General features: G+C 40.8%; 2 protein-coding genes across 7 annotated transcripts in view; one reads left to right on the plus strand and one right to left on the minus strand.

Moving 5' to 3' along the window:
* The window catches only part of LOC106540601 (testis-expressed protein 47), a 36,693-nt gene extending 29,127 nt beyond the window's left edge, over positions 1 to 7,566 (plus strand). For 2 of the 6 annotated variants that reach the window (XM_014055778.2, XM_087709794.1), the window contains exons 5-7: positions 20 to 224; positions 1,877 to 2,033; positions 7,338 to 7,566. In XM_014055778.2, the coding sequence (XP_013911253.2) occupies positions 20 to 224; positions 1,877 to 2,033; positions 7,338 to 7,426 (451 nt within the window). In that variant the 3' untranslated portion in view covers positions 7,427 to 7,566. Of the gene's footprint in view, positions 1 to 19; positions 225 to 1,876; positions 2,575 to 5,726; positions 5,787 to 7,337 lie in introns of those variants that run through there. The other 4 variants (XR_015695989.1, XM_087709795.1, XR_015695988.1 and 1 more) reach the window with 4 other exon arrangements.
* A 3,637-nt stretch (positions 7,567 to 11,203) lies between these two features.
* Positions 11,204 to 20,310, minus strand: part of LOC106540516 (rho GTPase-activating protein 44) — a 116,976-nt gene continuing 107,869 nt past the window's right edge. Inside the window, exons 20-22 of the mRNA XM_014055702.2 lie at positions 19,858 to 20,009; positions 18,417 to 18,794; positions 11,204 to 13,212 (exon numbers count right to left, since the gene is read on the minus strand). Of these exons, the coding sequence (XP_013911177.2) occupies positions 13,073 to 13,212; positions 18,417 to 18,794; positions 19,858 to 20,009 (670 nt within the window). The 3' untranslated portion in view covers positions 11,204 to 13,072. The remainder of the gene's footprint in view (positions 13,213 to 18,416; positions 18,795 to 19,857; positions 20,010 to 20,310) is intronic.

Consider the following 20,310-nt stretch of genomic DNA (forward strand, 5'->3'; position numbering starts at 1 on the left):
GGTGGTGGATCTATTTCAGAGTGCTAGTCCTGGATGCCAAGATCCTGGTTATGTCCCACAATCTTCCTGCTCGACTCTTCCCACAGTGGAGCTATAAAGTGTTGAATCTACCAGAGAGATACCTGAACTATGAGACTTTTCATGAGGAGCCGGTGGAGGCTACCATTTCTGAATGCCTCGCTACACTCTTGAAATTGGGCAAACATCTGCTAAGGTATCCCAAGGTATAACTTCTTCTCCAGCTGTTTCCAGAATGACCTTGAAAACTCCTTAAGCCTCTTCTATGTCTATGGTTACCACCCAAGGCTTGAAACAGTGCTAGTAACACAACCGTCACAGATTATTCACCCAGTGAGACCCACTTCTCATACATCTAAAGACTTATGCATTAACCAGTCTTCTCCACTAAAGGCAATAAAATTGAGGTCTGTTATTGGTCTTGCTAATTGGGGGTTGGGGGCAAGATGGAAGTTGTGCCTAGCAAGAGAGTTCCAGGGAGGAAAATGCTATTTATAAAACAAATTGACATGGCTGCCCAACTCACGCATGGTGACTCCGGGCATCTTCCAACGTTAAAATTTCACAATGTAAGAACCCATAAGCATCCTACCCCATCCTCCCAGCAGTGTCAACAACCACACAATCACACTAGCCACTTGATCAGTTCCATATCGCCCTGGATCCCCAGGCCCACTGACAAAAACCATGTTTTCAGGGCTTTGCAGAAATGTACCAAGATGGAGGCCAATCTTACCTCAGGAGAATGATATTCCAAAAGGAAGGATCCAGCACAGAAAAGGCTTTTTCCCCCTTGGGCCCCTCATTTTATGTGGTGGTCCCAAACCTACTCTCAGAAGCATGCAATAAAATCATGCAAATACCTGGCATAATACCACATGGAGGAAGAGGATAAGGGCCTAACTTTATGGACGTGGGAAGGGAGATGCAGAGTCTGCAGCCATGGCAGCCTATGTATCTAGCAACTTTTCCTCCAAGAGTCTCCAGCAGTAAGACATGGCTGGGGAGCTGTGGCATGTGGAAAGGTGTTCCCTGATGTTTGGGACAACTAAAAAGATGTAAAGTGCTCCCCTACACCCCCCTCACCTTTTGGTCTTTGTCCTGGGCAGAATTAAGCAGGAAAGGCACTGGAAGCAGATCTCTGGCTTGTGAAGGCTCAGGAGCCTCATTTGTTTCCCACAGTTGCCTGGGAAATACCCTTTCCTGCTCTGGCCCAGATATTCTGGCACAAACAGTCTAAGAATTCCAAACCAGAATGGCCCATGATTGCATCACCTGGGAACTTGGGGACTTGCAATTTCAATTTATTGAAGGCAGCAGATTACAGAGGTGCCTGTAGCACTTTTTACTGTGGGTGTGATAGACAGAGACTCACTTTTTACTTCCCCCATCCCACTCCATGAATGATAGCTATTATTTCTTTCTGGTGGAGATTTTCAACTAAAGTATAGTAGAATGGTTCTTTTTTTTCTTTTCTTCTCCACATCTTTTCCTTAACAGTTTAAAAAGTATTTCAGCTGGCAGCACTGCTATCTAGGAGCACGGCTATTCACTGTCCTGATGATTCTTATGGGAAGGAAGCATCTAGATTTGGGGCAGACAATCCCTCTATCCCTTGACAGAGTGGCACTATCACAGCATCTACAACTGCTACAATTATTTGATTGATGCTCCTATTCCTGCCCAGTTTCACCTTTCAAAGGAAGAAGAGGTGTCACAGATACCTTTGTTGCTTTTCCATTGTATTAGCTAGCAAGCCACAGCGTTTTCCACAAGGGGGTTTGCCACTGTGTTTATTTGCACTTGCTGGGCTGTGGAAAATTACCTGATGAGCCGCTGCTTCTTCTCTCCCCTTCAGAGCCCTAAGAACTTACCAGACCATTTCTTGGAAAAAGTCCCAGAGTTCATTGTTTCCCAAGACACCATTGGTTTCCTCCTGGAGTGTCAAGAGTTATTGAAACCAGCTCAGTTCCTGCATTTATTTGAATCTCCTCTGAATATCCAGATGGACTCAGGTATGTGGTAAACTGAACCTGAAGGTAGGAGGAAGGCCTAGGGTAATTTTTCACTGTGTGACTTTAAAGTCAGGTTGAGGAAACAGAGGATTATAATACTACAGAACAACATATTCCAACTCATTACTGGCTACGCTGTCTGGTGCTGGAGGATTTATAGTTGATCATCTGGTGAACCATATGGCTTAAGATGATCATTGCATAAAGTTGTCATCAGCCTAATTTGGGAGCCAAATTAAGCCACAGCAGTAAGGTATTATATCCTGAAATCAATCCACATACTACTGGGGGATTTTCATATTAAGCAGAATGAAAGATCATGAAAAGATTTACCAAACCTACTTGGATAAGCAGCTGAAAAAACAACTAGTAGTTATATTTCTCTCTTATGTAGTAGCTCACTGCTGCATAAGTGTAATAAAAAAAGTCTTTATTGCAAATAAGCATCTGCTATAGCTTGAACATTAGTGTAAGACTAAACACATCCTGTCAAAACCTGAACTAATCTATGACGTCTTATGTTCTGATTTTTATAACTGCACAAATATGATAGATACCCAACTGGGACAATTTTATTCAAAGGAATGTATGGCACATATAATAGAAACCTAAGGATGTCATTGTGTTTACTGTGCTCAATGGCCCTTGCTTGCATAAGATTATTACACCCATAAATATCTTAAATTGCAAACCTTTAAAATAACAAAATAGAGTGCTGAGTGAAAAGAGAATCTTGTCACATTACTTTCTTTAAGCTTTGAGGCTAATTAGGATAAATAACAGGGCTCTTGTGCATGGTACCTGTCAGTTTATAGGCCATTCTAATTAGCTATCTTCTTTTCTTTCTGGGGTACTAGAACACAACCTTAAAATCTATATAGTTTTCAAGGCAATACCACTATATTATCAAAATCAATGATAAACAAAGCCATGTAAAAACACTAAAATAAATATTAGAAAATGAATTATAGAAGCCACCTGGTTCCTGATACTACATATTCATCTAGATAGGGTTCTGCAGAGTGGCGTAACTTTATTCCTATGAATTATAAATCACTATTTCAGAAGCTGAAGGTATGTTTTTAAATCAAAGAGAAGATTGAAAGGGAATAGCCACTATGGGCAATTTTGTAAAGATGCGGTGAGTTTTGCAAAGCTCTGCTGCTACAGAAATTTTGTCATAGGCTCGGTCTTGTGGATACCTAGCCTTTAGATGTATGATCAAAGATCTGCAAAGGCTGGAGAAAGACATTGGCCCCTAGGGGCCTACCCTATTCTGTGCGGAAGACCTGATTTAATACCTAAAAGGAGTGACTGAGATTTGTCGGTTAGTAAAAGTAATCCAAGTATCAGCTTTGTTTACATGCTGTGTACCCAACCTCCTTGATTTCCCTTTTGGAATCATTGTGGAACAAACATTTTGTGGGTTTTCTCTGATTTGGAGATGGAGAAATACAGTTAATGGCTCCATAAGCATGGAATTCCACCTGCATACAATTGTCCTTCCGTTTTTTTGGCAAGTACTTCCCATTCCTCCTATTAAATATAAATAGTACTAATAAATTTGTTAGGTTTGGACCAACACTCAAAGGTATTACTTCCCGTGTCTGGAGCTTCCCACCCCAAATTTAAGATTTAGACTTGCAGTTACAAAAAGATAAAAGTAGGAATAACATATTGACAAGGGACAAAAAGACTAAACAGGATTCAGAACAGTTAGATTAAAGCTAACAGGGATAAAAAAAGAAGTATCCAAGATCCATGAACTGCCGAGCCATGCAATCTTAAAGAAACAGCTTTTGGCCATTACGTGAACAGAACTTTTGTTTTTTTGTTCATAAAAGCACTTGGGAGACAAAAGCTTGTATGGATGCTGTCAGCCTTCTTTCCTATACAAATTACTGTAGAGGGTTATTCATTTAGGTAAAGTTCCCTTAAAATTCATCCATACCAATAGGCTCCAGGGGAGTGACTGGGACTGGTTACTTTTTAGGACTAAATGAAATATAGGAGCCTTTTAAACAAGTGATGATCTTTCCCAGTGTTGGAAAAACCCATTTTCCGATAAGCATATTTGTCTGGTTTCTCTGCATTGCTCCCAGTAGTATCTGGCAATTATGACTCAGGGGAAATAAATCTTCCCTTTTATAATGCTATAATCCCAATCTGATTCGCTTCCCATAGTATTTATCTGAAAAAAAAAAAATATCCAGCTCTGATTTAGAAGTTCTCTTGAGTTCTGTGTAGTTGGAGAACTAGAAGAGCATTAAAAGATTAACATTGCTCTCTATAAGACAGAGACAGAAAGAAAATAGAAAGATAATCAATTTACCCTTCTGAAGGGAAAATAGAGCCACTGTGGGGACTTCAAATTGGCTAGGCCAGAAATATTTTAGCTGCATATATATGTGTGTGTGTGTGTGTATGTATGTATGTATGTGTGTGTGTTTTTTTAATTTATTTTTAATTTATTTTTTAGTTATATATATATATATATATATATATATATATATATATATATATATATATATATATATATATATATATATATATATATATATATATATATATATATATATATATATATATATATATTGCCAGAAGCTATGTTGAGATTTAAATATCTGTCCTACGAGTTCCCACCTTCCTTGGGGTAGTGCAGGCAGGCCAGGCAAGGGGTGAAGTTGTATACTGTTACAATAAAACCACCTTTCCCAAATTTCATTGTATTGTTGTCATTGTTCACTTGTGAAAGAGGGTTAAAATTACATTAAAGGAAGGTGTAATGGCCTTCCTAAAAGTTTAGAAACCCTTGATCTATCATGTATTACAGCAATAGTAGGCAGAGGATACACAAAGGGAATGCTTTCGGTGTCTATGTTCCTGACAAATAGCAGTAATTACTTTCCTCACATTAGGGTTCTGCTACTGTACAGAATTCTTGAGGCGCTGGATAACCTAGAAATGGTATTGTGTATGTGACTATAATTCTGAACACTGAAAAACAAATCGTCAAGCTGCAAGGCACTGAATCCTTTTATTCTAAGCCCTGCATTAAGGGAGCCCAACACAAATCAGAGTGGCAGTTTAGTCTATGAGTCAATGCAGGAAAAAGTGGGGAGATTGATTCTTTCCCTCACACTTCGCTATGGCTGCATGAAACAAATAAAATGCTTAATGAATGTGCACACATCCTCCATATCTATGGAGATTCTCAGTCATCCAGGTCATGGTTATCCCAAAGGTGGTTTTTAAGAAGGCAAATGGACTCCCCCCCCCCACTTGAAGAAGTTTTGCTTCTCACCCAAAAGCTTGTTCAAGGAAACAAAACAAAAAACTCCCTCCCTCCAAATCCAGTTGCCTTTTGAAAAAGCACTTTTGGGACACACAGCTATCTCAGCCTTTGCAGGAGCCATTCTAACCAAGGTTGGAAGCTTACCTCATTCCCACATAAGGCAGCTAACATGTGGGGCTTGCAGCGATCCAGAATGATGGTTGTGTGGGATTGGCATAGCATAAACGAGACTCAGACGTTCATTAAAATTTTGCCCACTGTGGACATAAGATTGTGATCCACTTGTGTGCTTGTGAACCAAAATTTGGCTTTGGCATGTCATTGGAGCGGTCATTAACAAGGGCTTTCTTCAGAGCTAGTTAGTTCTCCAATTAATGTAGTCCTTGTTTTGGTCAAAGGATTTGTGTTTCGAAGTGATAATCCAGCATCCATTTAACATCTTCATAACCTGCAAGAAGGTACAGTATGACAATATCTCCCCACCCCCTGTGGTCTGTGATACAAGCATGATCCTTTCCGGTGCATGAGTAAGAGGCACAGGATGTTAACTGCTAGTTAGACTAACATCTCCGCTTGACACTAGAATTGCTTTTATGTGCTTGCCACATTAACATCACTGGCTGTTGCAGTACAGGTAGTCCTTGTTTACCGACTGCCTCATTTAGTGACCATTCAGTTATGGTTGTGATGACAAAGTAACTTTCCAACTCATCCTTGCAGTTATGATCTTAGCAGGTCTTTGAAGCAAAGGAAAGCTAAGATTGGAGGCACATCCATGGTTTCACTTAGTGACCACTTCACTTAAAGATCGAATTGCCAGTCGCATTTGTGGTCGCTAAATGAGGACTACCAGTAGAAGTACCAGGTTTGAATGTTAACTGTACTGTAGATGAGCACTGGTTGGAGCAATCTGGCTTCAGGTAGATTTCACAACACAAACAATATTAATAAAAATAGACTAACAGCTTAACTGAGGACAAAGTTGATTGTAAAAAATGTTAATAGTAAGAATGAAATTTTCCAGAGCTTCTTGGTTGCAGTCCACCACTCTGTTGCTTTCTGAAGTCCCTGTGAGCTATGAAAGAAACAGTCAACTAGTGACTTTGCTTAATCGCTGTAACCTTATTTAGATGCTGCTAAATTAGCTAGACTGGGAAAGAAAGAAAGTTTAATTCCGAATAAGGATACAAAATGAGACAAACTCCAGGAATAGTGTTGAACTATGTTATGTGTGAGGGGTGTAGGGTGTGGGGGAGTAGTTAATGGTTGGGTAGTCAGCATGGACAACAATTCCGGGCAATGTGGAAATGAATCATCCTTAATGTCTGCAGAACTCTAATAAATCAAAAGAAAATGTTACTTCCACTAGGAAGTCAGAATCACAATTGATTGTGTCAAATCAATTGGGCCAGTCCTGAAGTGGTAAACAGTGGCGTGGAAGTGCTTTTGGTTCAAGGAAGGAGTGGCACATTTTAAGGCATTCAACAACAGTGATAGGAAGAAATACTTACCTGTAACAAGCATTCTCCATCAGGATTTGAGCAATAATCCACAACCTTGGGACTAGATGATTGACTGAACTTGGTCAGTATTTTTTTTCCAAGAACCAGGTCATAAAGGCAAGTGCATGTGGACATACTCAAACATACATCCTTCCCTCATAGTTATCTTTTATCATTATATTAATGTGTGAATGTCATCAATGTATATACATTCTCCCATGGGGAATGAAAAATCTGTGTATCATCTCTCTTGTGTATCTTAACATAAAAGTTGGCTGCCTTCACATATGCTAGTAAGAAGTGTGTTATGTATCTCTGATGCTCGAAAGCTGACACATAGCTGATGTTAAGCAACAAAGCTCCCTTATGAAGGACAAATGCCACATGGGTGAAGCTGTGACTTTGTCCACATTGGCAGCATTCGCTTGTATACTAGAATGCTTTCTGATCCTCGATGGTGTTCAGGATTCTTCTTCTAACCCTCTGTTTCTTTTGCCTCAAAAACAGACAGCATGTATCCCTTGTCAGATCGGTTAAAACTCCATCTTGATTGGGCTGCTTTGAAGGAGGTTTTGAAGGAAAAAAAGTCTTTGTGACGTCTGGAACGTAGTATTGATAGAAATGTCAGATGGCATACTTGAAATTCCAATAATGAAGAATGATAATCAGTGTGACTGCTTGTAATTTTTTGAGATAATTGATTTTTTAAATAAAACATGTCTTCTCTCTTTCAGAATTACTATCTATGATACTTTCAATTCAAATAAACATAGCCCTGTATATGTTTTGGCTCTGACAAATCCTCCCATTATTTCAGTCCTAATCATTTTTTCTATCAATTTTAAACCTACACAGGAAAGGAAACCATCTTTCCCCAATTAGTATGCTATCAGAACTGTGAAAATCAATATAGCTTTATCCTAGTAACACCTCGTTTCTTATTTTCCCAGCTTGAAAAATTGTATTATATTAAAGAATGCTACTTAGTGATATCTTCTGGAACACAGAAATAAGGAGAAAGTGCTAACTTGTACTTGTTTACCTTCATGTTTGTATTTGGGGACAATCAAATATATAGATTCCTCAAGGATGAATCATTGCCACAAGGAACTATAAAAGCTCCACCATTATCTCAATTTCAGAAATCTTATTTTGATAGTAGCCCGAAAATTCCACTTCCCATCTTGTATAAGAGACCACTGAAAGATGGATTACATTTCTTCTTCCCATCCCTATTAACATACGAGTCAAACTTCTGGGTGATACAAAATTCCAGCCAGTATTTACTCCTTTAAATGGACACCAGGAAATGATGAAAGTTCAGAAGGTAAAATAGCAGCTCACACTTTCCTGAAGAAATTGTGCTGGAATCCTCTCAGTTCCAGATACCCAGCTTGTAGCAGTTGACCTTCAGATCCAAAACAGATGGAAGCACACAGCAACCTGTCAGAGTCATACTATCAATCTCATTGAACCACAGAGGCCTCTTTGAACTAATAAATTCTAAGTGTTGGGTTTTGATTTTAGGTCTAAGATAGTTAGGAGAATTCCTCTGGAATTGGAACATCAGCCCATGATGGGATCTGGCAGTGAACCTGAGTCCCAGGCTGCTTACCATGTTCCTAAAGAGAAAGAAATATAATTTCTCTATCAGCAGAATGAATTTTAAATGTTCTCTCACAACTTCTACTAATTTTGATCCAAGACCTCTATTTACATTAGCTCATGAGTCAGGTGAAATCTGTTAGAAAAGCCTAGGCCCCTGATGGGGAACCCGTGGCATGCATAACCATATCTGCCGGCATGCAACCCATAAGCCCCAGCGCACATGCAAGTGCCAGTCAGCTGATTTTTTGTCTTCTGGAGGGCGAGGGGAAGCTGTTTTCATTCTCCCCAGACTTCAGGAAAACTTCCGGAGCCTGGGGAAGGTGAAAAACAGCCCCAAGGGCCAACTGGAAGTTCGGAAACAATCTATTTCCGGCTTCTGGAAGACCTCTGGGGGCCAAGAGGAGGCCATTTTCACCCTTCCCAGGCTCCACGAAAGCCTCTGGAGGCTGGGGAGGGCAAAAAAACAGGCCCAAAGAGTCAACCGGAAGTTTAGAGACTTGGGGTTGCTTTGCATTATGGGTGCTGGCACGCGTGTACGCTATTGCATGCACTCCCTAGGTTTTTTGGCACCCAAAAACAAAAAGGTTAGCCACCACTGGCCTAGGCCTAGGCCAGGTCTTGTGGTCTAGTCTGCATCTCAACATATAATAATAAAATTATGCCCAAGTGCATGAGCAAATGTGGCACACATTTTCTCAAGTGAGAGTTAAGAACTTGAATTAAAATGTAAATAGGGAGGAGTGAAAGTTAAGGGGTAGAAGGCATTTTTGACACAGTTGATGTCCAAACTTACATGGCAGCTGCAACCAGAGCAACTGACCTTAGAAGAGCATAATAATACTTAGAATGTTTGCTGTATAGTAGCGATTCACAACACTGTTAATGTCTACCCCTTACTCAATGCTTACAGAATCACTTGCTGAACTGAAAGCATTTTGAATTTTACACATATCATTTAAACATTATTATTGGTTATTGCTGTTGGTATGCAGACATATAGCTTCACTTGCAATCTTATCAGTTTTTATTCCTCCAGTTGAGAATGCCTCTCAGGCATTCATAAAAGATGGGGGACACTTTGAAAGCAGCCTGGGACGATTAGTAACACATGGCTGATTTAAGTTTTTGGAAAAAAAATTCTGAAGTCCAGCTTTCAAAAGAATTTCAAAAGATTTAACTTCCTTAGTTCCTGCATCTCTGTATAAGGGAGCAAAGGCATCTTATGAACAGATGCATTGGATTTCAAGAAATTTCTAGTTCGTTAACTACTACATTTCCCTAAAAATAAGACAGGGTCTTATTTTCTTTCAACCCCCAAAATAATCGCCTTATTTTCAGGGAGGTATAATTTTTGGGGTGCAGGAGGCAGCGAATGTGGTCACCTCAGGGCTGCCGCTGTGTTGCAATATTTTGGGGAGGGCCTATTTTTAGCACATGTGCTCAAAAACCCAATTAGGCTTATTATCCGGGAAGTCTTATTTTCAGGGAAACGATATTTTCCCAGATTCTGTAACATATACTTGGGAATAGCTTATGCCCACAAAGAAATTCCTCCTGGTAGCATTCCAGTTACAAAACCAGTTCCACCAATATTCTGTTTTTGTCCTTTTCCAATTAAATGAAAGTAGTTGCACTTTTTTTATCATCACCACTACAATCATCATCGTGTCCCATGCAATTGGCAATATGATATGAGAGGATGGGCAGGCAATATAGATACTATTATTATCGACTGCATATAAATGCTGTAAAACACCATAGAGCAGAGGTGTCAAACTGGATTTCTTTGAGGGCCAGATCAGCATTGTAGTTCTCTTCTGCGGGCTGGCTGGGTCGATGGCGTGGGAGATGGACGCCTCCTGTAGCACCTTGCTGGTCAAAACAGGCATGGGGGGGACTACGTGGATGGTCTCCTGCAGCACATTGCCAGCCAAAATGGGGTGCGGAGGGGCCATGCGTGGCCCCCTGCACCACATTTTGACTGCCAGAAGCACCACAAGTCAGTCCTTTGCTATTTCCAGGCTGGCCCCACAGGCCAGATTTAAGCACCCTGTGGGCCGGATCCAGCCTGTGGGCCTTGAGTTTGACACCCCTGCCATAGAGCCTCCTTCTTGGTCGCTTCCCCTCACCATTACCAATTCCCCCCCCCCCCCATTTGCATGTATTATTTTTTTCAAAGTTAATGAGCAGATTTGGAACCTGAACTTCTGACTGCATGTTGCACTGCTGCCAATTTCCATTATTAATGGGATGACACCATTAGATACAACTTCATCATAATGTGTTGGGTTTAAGGGTAGCAACTGAGACAGACAAGTGGTCTTCCATTTACCTAGCAGGGATATTATTCTACTTACGGCCAAATTCACTGCTGCTGTTGCTGCTGCACAATAAAAGAAATGGATCAAGATCTGAAGTGGTTGACAACACAGGTAGTCTTCAACCTACGACTAAGTCCAACATTTATGTTGCTAAGTGAGACATTTGTTAAGTGAGTTTTGCTTCATTTTGTAAACTTTCTTGCCACAGTCGTTAAGTGAATTATTGCAATTGTTAAGTTAGTAACACAGTTGTTAAGTGAGTCTAGCTTTCCCATTGACGTTGCTTGTTAGAAGGTCGCAAAAGGTGACCACATGATCCCAGGACACTACAATCATCCCAAAAATAGGAGTAACTTGCCAAGCATCTGAATTTTGATCACATGATCACGGGGATGCTGCAATGGCTGTATGTATGAAAAATGGTCATAAGTCACTTTTTTCAGTGATGTTGTAACTTTGAACAGTCACCAAATGAACTGTTGTAAGCTGAGGACTACCTGTACAGGTTTCACATCATTCTAATTCTCAGCCAGCTGCCCCTACTAAGAGCTGGTAGAGATACTACTCGCTACTTTAAAGAGCTGCTTCAATATCTGACATGCTGAACATTTATTAGACTTGTAATACTAAGTTTAATATTGCAACATCCTCAATAAATAAGTAAATCAAAACAGAGAAAAGAGAAAGCACAAACGTCATTAACTGTACTTTAATGACACCGTAAGTCAGTGGAGTGGAGCAGTGAGGCCAGAGATGGAGAAAGCAGGAGATGGCTCCCAGAAAGGACCTGCTTTGTGCCTTGACTGGCTCTATGGCTCCCTTTTTGAGGATCAAGGACACCAGGTGACAGAACGGGGGGAGAAGGGGAGTATGAAAATTCTACCACTCCTTCTTTTACCAAAAAAGGGTGCACCTGATTTGTTGCCTTTCCTAGTTTGGCCAATGAGGTACACCGTATCACAACTAGTAGCAAAGCAAGAGCATATGAACTTGCAAAACTGCTGCCAAAGAAGAGTCAGGAGACATTTACCATTCATCTGAGTGTGACTATGTATGTACGTACATATGGGCTGGAAGAGTCATATTATAAGCATTTCAATTTACATTGTACATTTGTACAACAGTTCAGGTGGAATGGCCCCGAATAAACCAAATATATATATTTATATATATATTTATAGACTTTGTATGTACAAATATATATCCATCTTGACAGATATATCTCAACTCTTTGAAAAGGATAAAAGCTAATAACATCTGTCTTTGCATGCACAGCTGTGAATTCTGTTCTGCTCGGTTGAATCCTGTTTAAAATGCTATGGGGAGCTGCAATCTACCCCCTAGAAATGTGTCCTGCTAGGGGAATTTTTCTCCCTTTTCCTTGCCTTTGTGGGGGAAGAGGGGAATAAGTCCATGGTGCTGGTGAAGAAAAACTCCTCATGGCCAGATTCCACCTCCAAAACACACTACAAGGATATACTTTTATTGCTAATCAAACAACCATGGATAGGGAGGGCATTACCCAAACAATCTCACCACTATGGTTTTCCTTCTGACCAAAGCCAAATGAAGCAATGCTTTGCTCTTCCACTGTCGGTAAGTTGCTCTTTGCCCAGAGGAAGTCAAGGAAGGAAGGGAGGGAGGGAGGGAGGGAATGAAAAATAGGCCCAGGTACCAGCAAACGTGTCATGGGAAAGGGATGAGAAGTGCAGGAGCTCTGAAGATTCCAGAAAACCAAACAAAAGGGCTTTCAGGAGAAACAGAAGGATGTCCCTTGGTTGATCTGCAAGGAGAAGCAGCTTGAACTGGATAAATGGAGACTTGGCTGCTGGAAAGAGGAGCAGCAGCAGGAGCAACAGCAGAAAGAAGAGATGGTGGCAACGGCCCTCCATGTCTTTCACCCAGGGAGACAGTCTACCCCCTCTCACCTCTTTGTTCTTTGTTGAAGGCCGGAATGAAATGAATCTCCAGATAGGTAAGATTAAACTTTTTTTTTTAAAGATAAGGGTCCAAAAGCTTATAAAGGAGATAAATAGGCACCACATCAAAAAGGCAAAATTTGGATAAGGCTAAACAAACAGGAGAGAGAGAGAAAAAAAATTAAACGGAAATTGCACCAGCAATGCCCTTTGCCACAGAGACAGGCTTAGCACCAGGCCCAGAGGGCTGCCAGTCTTGCACAAGTGGCTGGCAAGTGAAACTCCAGAAGAGACATCCCTTGACAAGGTCTCTGGATATGCCTCCTTCAGCAATGTTCATGGGGCACCGATATGTACAAGAAAGCACTCTAAAGGAATAAGAGGGATCTTCGTGTCATAGGGCCGTGCTTTCTGAATCCTCCTCTGAACTGATTTTTCCTGGTACTGGATGTCTCTGGACTTGACCCGAAGGATCCAAGTGAAGTGTGGCATCAACCTCTACATGGATGGAAGGGATATCAAGATGGGCCAGATCTGTAACCAGGCACAGACAGAAAGGGAGACAAATTACTATCCTGTTCCACGCCTGTTTCTGCCCACCCCGTGTATACATTTTAATTAATCTGATAATGTAGGAGCTTTAACTAAACAGAACAATGAGTACAGTTCTTAGAGCCTGTTAATGCCAGAGAAAGGGATGTCATAATATAATCTTTGTTCTTCTGTTTTGCTTTTATTCTTTAGACTTATGCCCTCCCTGGAAGCATTCCTTCCTAAGTGAATCTGTGGACACAACCTGGCAATCAAATGACGGGCAAATAATATCTGGATGATCACCTGTCCTAAAACCTCTTATGTAGCAAGGACTTCTTATACAGCTGCTTTTTTGATCATTTCAACATGATCAAAATGTTTCCTTTGCTCCTTATCACAGCTTGGCTTAAAATAGAACCGCCTGCAAAGGAGCCAATACCCCAATAATCCTTTTACTCAGAATTTGAAATCTTTGTTTTTCCCTCCCCCTTTGCTCAACAATAAATATTCCAGTCATCAACCAAAGTGATTTGGCTTGTAAGGAAAATGTGTACATTCACTATTAAGGGATTCCTGTACTTTATTATTAATGCCTTATGAAAAACAAATAATTTGGCAGTTTTTTGGGGGTTGGGAGAATTAGGGAAATGGATTAATCCAAAATGCCAGAGGAAATTGTTAAAAGCAGAGAGGTTAATGCTTCCAAAATTCTAGTTTACTGCTGAAAAAGTGAATAAGTGATTCAGTTCTCTAAACTGCATGCTGCTCCCTGGTGGCCACTATAAACTTTGAAAGAGGCAAAGCTATTAGATGATAAAAGCCCCTTTCTGATGATACCGTTCATATGTTATCAGTGGGAAGCCTTTCTTTATGCATTCACACCAGAGGTGGGTTTCTACCGGTTCACCCCGGATTGGGTGAACCGGTGGTAGCGGTGGTGGGAGACTCTGCCCACCCACCCGGATGCTTCTGTGCATGCGCAGAAGCGTCGCGCGAGCACACATGAGCAAACCGGTAATAAAATAAACTGAAACCCACCACTGATTCACACTTCCATGTGAGCTGGAACTTGTGAAATCAGGCTCCAATTCACATGGGGGACTTCCATCTCCTTCCTGATGCTATCTTCAGGTGAAGAACTCAACCAGTGAAGGTCTTCCCTAAGTTGTAACAACATTGAAGAATTGTCAGTATGACAGAGGGCAGTAGGAAGCCTTTTATATAGCATGTGAGACATGCAGAACAGCTCTTCAGCACTATCACAGTATGACTTAGAAAGGGGAAGAGTGGCTCACTTTCAAAGCATGGCCTGAAAAGTGTAACAAAGGAACACACATCCAGGAGAGGGAGTATATATGAATTTCAACTCCAGATGTAACCAGGTTCACAGCATACCCCACATGAGTTCTTTCTCCAATCATATTATTTGATTCATAAGAGAAATTCAAAGTGGGATCAGAAGTGATTAGACACTGTTGGACAAAATCTCCAGGAGAATACATGATATGGGGAACGATGGGATAAATTTACTTAATTACAGACAAACAACACTATGCAGATTGTTCTGAACAAGTAATGTTCTCTGCAAATTGCAATCTATTTCTAAAACTCAACAAAATGCTCACAAGACCACAAGATACCATAGAACATTATGTTCATTCATACCTTCCAAACAATCAGCATTTTGGGGATATTTGGGATACCAAAGGGAAACCTCCCTGACATTTTCAGTTGGTCAATCTGAGTAGGAAAATCTGTTCAGAACCATCAAGTTCCTCAACTTTTAAAAAGGATTTTCAAATTGTTTGAAAATACCTCAAAACTCATTAAAAGAACTGGGAGATGTAGGCAAAGAAATGAGGGACCTCTAGAGGAAAGGTCCTTTTCTATCTAGGGCGATGTTTCTCATCCTTGACAACTCTTAAGCTGTATGGATTTCAACTACAAGAATTTCCTAGCCAGTGTGAGATTTAAAGAAGGGAAATAAAACATTTTCACAGTTACCCAGATTGCTTTGATACTTGCAGTCCTCACTGCAAATTTCAAAAACAGCTGCCCAGTTGGAACCATGGGGCTGGAAGCACACAACACCATGCTTGAAGGCAAAATTTTCATTCTCAGCATTACTCTGAAAGACCTATCCTAACTTAGTCTTGTGTTCTACACTACATTGTAGTAATTTTGCAACCAGTAATCCAAAGGCAAATGTACACCAAGCAATGTATTTATGTTAAGTCCCGTTTTTCATCTGCTCTGTCCCATAATTTCTTACAGCAGAGGGTGCAGATTGTCCGCCCCAATAATTAAGTGAGAGATACCTTATCCAAGCTATTTTAATAAATGTTCATCTTTTCATATCATTGTTGTATATTCATTGTAACCATTATTGAATGCAAGTGAGAAAGATGGGAACTTACATTTATCAAGAGTCTGTGAGTGGCATAGGAAACTTATAATTTAAGCAAACAAACTCCTCACTGTGTACTTTACACATGAACACATCCAAAGAAATAAAAAAGTTGCTCCCAAATACTCGTGGGAAATACACTTCTTAAAAAGGAATGATTCACAAAACTTTATGTGAATCTGATGTGTAGAAGAGCATTCCATTGCAAATATTGCTCTTCTTGGATGGTCAGAGAAGATTCCATCATTTATGTGAATTGGCTACACACCTTATCTGAACCTTCCTGTGCTCTTAGAGTGCCCCAGATGTGGTTCTTTTGGCTTCATCCATAACAGCGAGTGCCACTAGTATTAGTTAAATGGTAATATCATGACATCCCTTTGGAAAGAACACATGGAATGGCAGAGGGAGAGAGTTAACATTGGTAAGAAAGGAGGTTTCAAGGTTAGGAGCAAGTGAATTCTCTGGCGTGGAAAAGAATTAGTTGAATGAATTTAACTGTCTGTGTTTCAAAAGGCTGCCGCATGTGAAGGCCAGTGATTTAGAGAAGCACCCTCCAAGTTTACTAATAATAGCATTATCAGGAAGCTTGGAATGGGGTTCAGGCTGGAGCAGCCATGCTGTTCTGGATCAGTGGGTCCCATGCAAGGCCAGTGAGATGGTGATAGGTTACTCTGAGACGAGGCATAGTCACAGGGCAGGGCAAGGGCAGTAGGTGGTAGTAGCAGAAGGACAAAGGTTCAGGGAAGATGGTGGGACTCCAGCTTACCCCAAGCAGTCCCCTCACACCTATCCAATATTGCACCACGTGTTTCAAACAGCTGCAAGGACACAATAATAGGATTGGGAAATAGGAACAGAAGAGAAACAGCAGCAACAAGACAAAAGTAAAACACAACGGAAAGTCTAAACAACAATACACCTATCTACCCATCCCTAAATAGAAAGCTGGTGAGACCTGGTCTCTTCTCATTGTCCTTTCAGTGCATGAAATAGTGATCTGTCTGAAGACTGGCCATTTAGTCCTTAGGAGATGGCAGGATGGGAGCTGCCTAATATTCATACCATTCCAGTTTCTAATATTCATATCATTAAAAAGATTAGCTCAAGACTTCAGCATACTACGAACCAGCTAGTTCCCCCCAAAATAAAATAAAATAGAGATTAAAAACTGTTTATAGAGGTTTAGAAACTCTTTATATCTCCCATCTTTTTGCCAATTCCCTTGGCTCTCTCTTGTCAGCGAGAAGTATTTGTGCCTAAGTCTACATCCCCTCCCCCCGCCTTTGCAAATCCAAGATTAGAAACTTCAGCCCAATTGAAAGGAAACTAGTGCTCATCCAAGCATCAGACATGAAAATAGTGGAACAGTTCTAATTCTTTCTGAAATGCCCATGTTTAGGAAGGAATTCAGCTCCTGGAAAACCTGCAAGGTTGCAGAAAACTGTTCTAAATAGGATATTTTCTATTAAGCGTTCCAATTCATAGTACTAGCCAAGCCAAGTGATTTCTTCTAAAGAAAATGTTCACCCTGCTGTCAAAACAGCTGTGTTATTTACTGTTTACAAAACATACGGACATACAAAACATTGGCACTTATGAATCAATGGCTCTGGGGTGGGGTGGACAGGAAGAATGTGGTCAAATAGGCAAGTTGCCTTTTGCCACCAAAGGACTTCTGGGTCAAATTGTCAACATTCGCCAGAGTAACCTTGTATGTTTGAACCATAACTTCACTGTTTAACTCACCCCCAAGGCACATTAAACCCTGGCCACGTTCCTTGAGATCTTCAGAAGGTGGAAAGAAAAATGTTAAAAACCTAGAACAGGACTTACTTCACTTGGCACAGCTATGCGAAAGAGAAATTTGCCCCATATGTGATTGCAACATGGCACATCCAGGGGTGCACTACTATCATAGAATACATGCTATTATGCAGCATGTGCATGCTGGAAATATTATCTCTGGAGAAAGCAAGAATCAATCCTGCTTTCATACCTATACTATGCCCCTCAAAGTCATCATCATCAAAAATCAAGCAGCTTCTTAGGTCATAGCGCCAGAAAGTATCCCTCTTTCCCTCCTTACTATGATAGCAATAGCACTTAGACTTACTGTATATACTGCTTCATGGTGCTTTACAGCCCTCTCTAAGGGGTCAGAGTCAGCATATTTCCCCAACAATCTGGGTCCTCATTTCACTGCCCTCGGAAGGATGGAAGGCTGTGTTAACCTTGAGCCTGGTGAGATTTGAACTGCCAAATTGCAGTCAGCAGACAATCAGCAGAAGTAGCCTGCAGTATTGCACTCTAACCACTGCACCACCTCGGCTCTTTATCTTACTCTTTGGCTGTTTTGTTCTATATACAATACTTGCTGTATACAATACTCAGACTTTCTGATTGAGTAGTATTTATAAAACATGCCCACCTATAGAAGTCTATAGGAATAGACTTCTTTCTTTTCTCTAGTTCATTTAAACTAAAATAAGGTTAAATAAAATGAGCATTCTTGGTTTTGAAATCAAAACTATGGGAAAACCAGAAAAACAAAGGATAGAAGTCCTGCAAAATGCGACTTCAGGCTTAATTTGACTTCAGTGGCCCCTATAAGACCTCTGCTTCACTTGGGCTGTTCCCATCTTTGTACAGGGTCCATCACTAACTCTGTCTTCCGTACTCAAAAGGAAGAAAAACCAGAACCCTCACAAGCTCCCCTGTGCCACCTGATCTCTGCTAGTAATCCCAGCTGTTTTCCAAACCACAAGCTGATGTCCCACTTTCACTATCTGGTTACCTGTGGACATGCTCTCTCCAGGAGACATGTCATCTAGTATGGTGTGCTCTGTGGACTGTGGACTGGAGCCAGATGCACTGGATGTGGGAGGCTGTGGAGGTGGCAGTGTAGGCCTCTGTCGTGGCTTGGGGGTGGGCCGAGATTTGGTTAAAGTGCTTGTTAGGGAAGGAGGAGAAGATAGGGAAGGAGCTGCCGCTGGGGAGAGAGGGCCTGAACTCAAGGAGTAGCCTGGTGGGTAACTCAGTCCATAGGGCGATGGAGTGCTGGGTGGAGTGGGAGAAAGGCTGGCTGGAGATGGCTGCCCTGTCGATGGATCAGACATACCACCAGACTGGCCATAAGGACCCTTGGCGGGGAGTGGGGTCAGCTTCTTTGAAACTGCAGATAATGAGAGAAGGAGAGAGAGAGAGAGAGAGAGAAAGACAGAGAGAAATGAGGATCACTGTTCATTGGAACTCAGCTGGGCTTCCTACCAGTTTCTGAATAGAGTGAACAAATCCTAATCATAGCTAGCAGATGAATTTGAAAAAAGTCTAATGTAAAACGTGGCCCTAATGGTTTATCCAGTAGAACCACATATGGGCCAGTAAAACCACATATTTCAGAGATGGTATCCTAGACACAGGTTATTCTTTACAGCCTCCCTCGTAATCATGTAACACCAAATTCAAGCTACTAAATGTTTTGCAGTTTGTTTGCTGTCTCCTTCTTTAAACAGTTCTCAGTTTTAACCAGTTCCTTTTCTGGTACAGGGATTTTTGAAAATTTGATAACAATCAAAAAGCATGCTGAATATTATTACGTAAATGTAACTATGAATACTAGTTAAAACTATTTGTTCTATTAATTTCCATGGAATACATTTTTCCTTTGCTTCTAAAGTTGGGAAGAAGAACCCCCTCTTTACAATAAACCACCTATTATATGTTCAAGAGAACTGGTTATTATTTGTAGTTATTATCAAAATAAACCAGTTGTGAGTTAACCAAATTCCTGATCTTATTTCAGCAACACGATCTGACCTTGTGATTAAAAAGAAAAAGAGGATAAATCTAAAGTGCTGATTTTTAAAGGACCTCTTTAAAAATGCAGTATTTTGCAAACACTTGGATTATTCCCTTGCACTTGGCTTCTGCTCAGACCTAAGTACCAGATACTTTGCATACCAATGAAGAGAAACTGGGACTGAGAAAATAGGGGGTAGGTACCTTGGATTGAGGTTTTTTATACGTAAGTCATTAAATTGCAAGATAATCATATTTAATCAAATTTAGTACTCCCTTTCCTATTTGCGACAGGCATCTCCTGGCACATCATTCAAAGTTGGCCATACAGAAATTGAGCACCTCTGCTCTATCTATGGTGGATAGAGGAGAATACTTTTGCTTTCAGCAGTTCTCTATCTTCCAGATAAATTAGATCTCAAATATAAAATGCGTACCTTTCCGCAGGGTGTGTGGACTTTGTTCTGTGGATAGCTGCGCTGTAGGACCTGGGGGCTGTTGTGCAGTCCCACCACCTGGTGTTGTGTGGCTGCAAGCTGGGCTTCCTTTCTGCCCAGACACTAGTGAGAGTTCCTTGGTTTTCAGAGTGCTAAAAGCAAAATAAAAGATCAAGAAGTAGTGAGCTATATATGCCAGGAGATGCACACATCTCAGTTCCCTTAATTTTCCTGGAAGAGTCCCAGGGTGCTCTCTGATAAGATAAACCAATGATATTTGCAAAGCAAAGCATGTTTATGTCTAAAGGACCAGACAATCTTGCACATCCACCTTCAAAGCAGTTTAAGCATGAGGAGAGCATGAATGAAGCCACAGCCCTCTCAATCATTCTGTACACAGCAATGAGACAAAACAAAAATGGAGGGAAGCTGTTTTCAGCTTATTCTGACATT

Source organism: Thamnophis sirtalis, unplaced genomic scaffold (assembly GCF_051295495.1).
Source record: "Thamnophis sirtalis isolate CommonGarterSnake01/CBP01778 unplaced genomic scaffold, rThaSir2_p1.2 scaffold_3, whole genome shotgun sequence".
In the NCBI taxonomy this organism is placed as follows: Eukaryota; Metazoa; Chordata; class Lepidosauria; order Squamata; family Natricidae; genus Thamnophis; species Thamnophis sirtalis.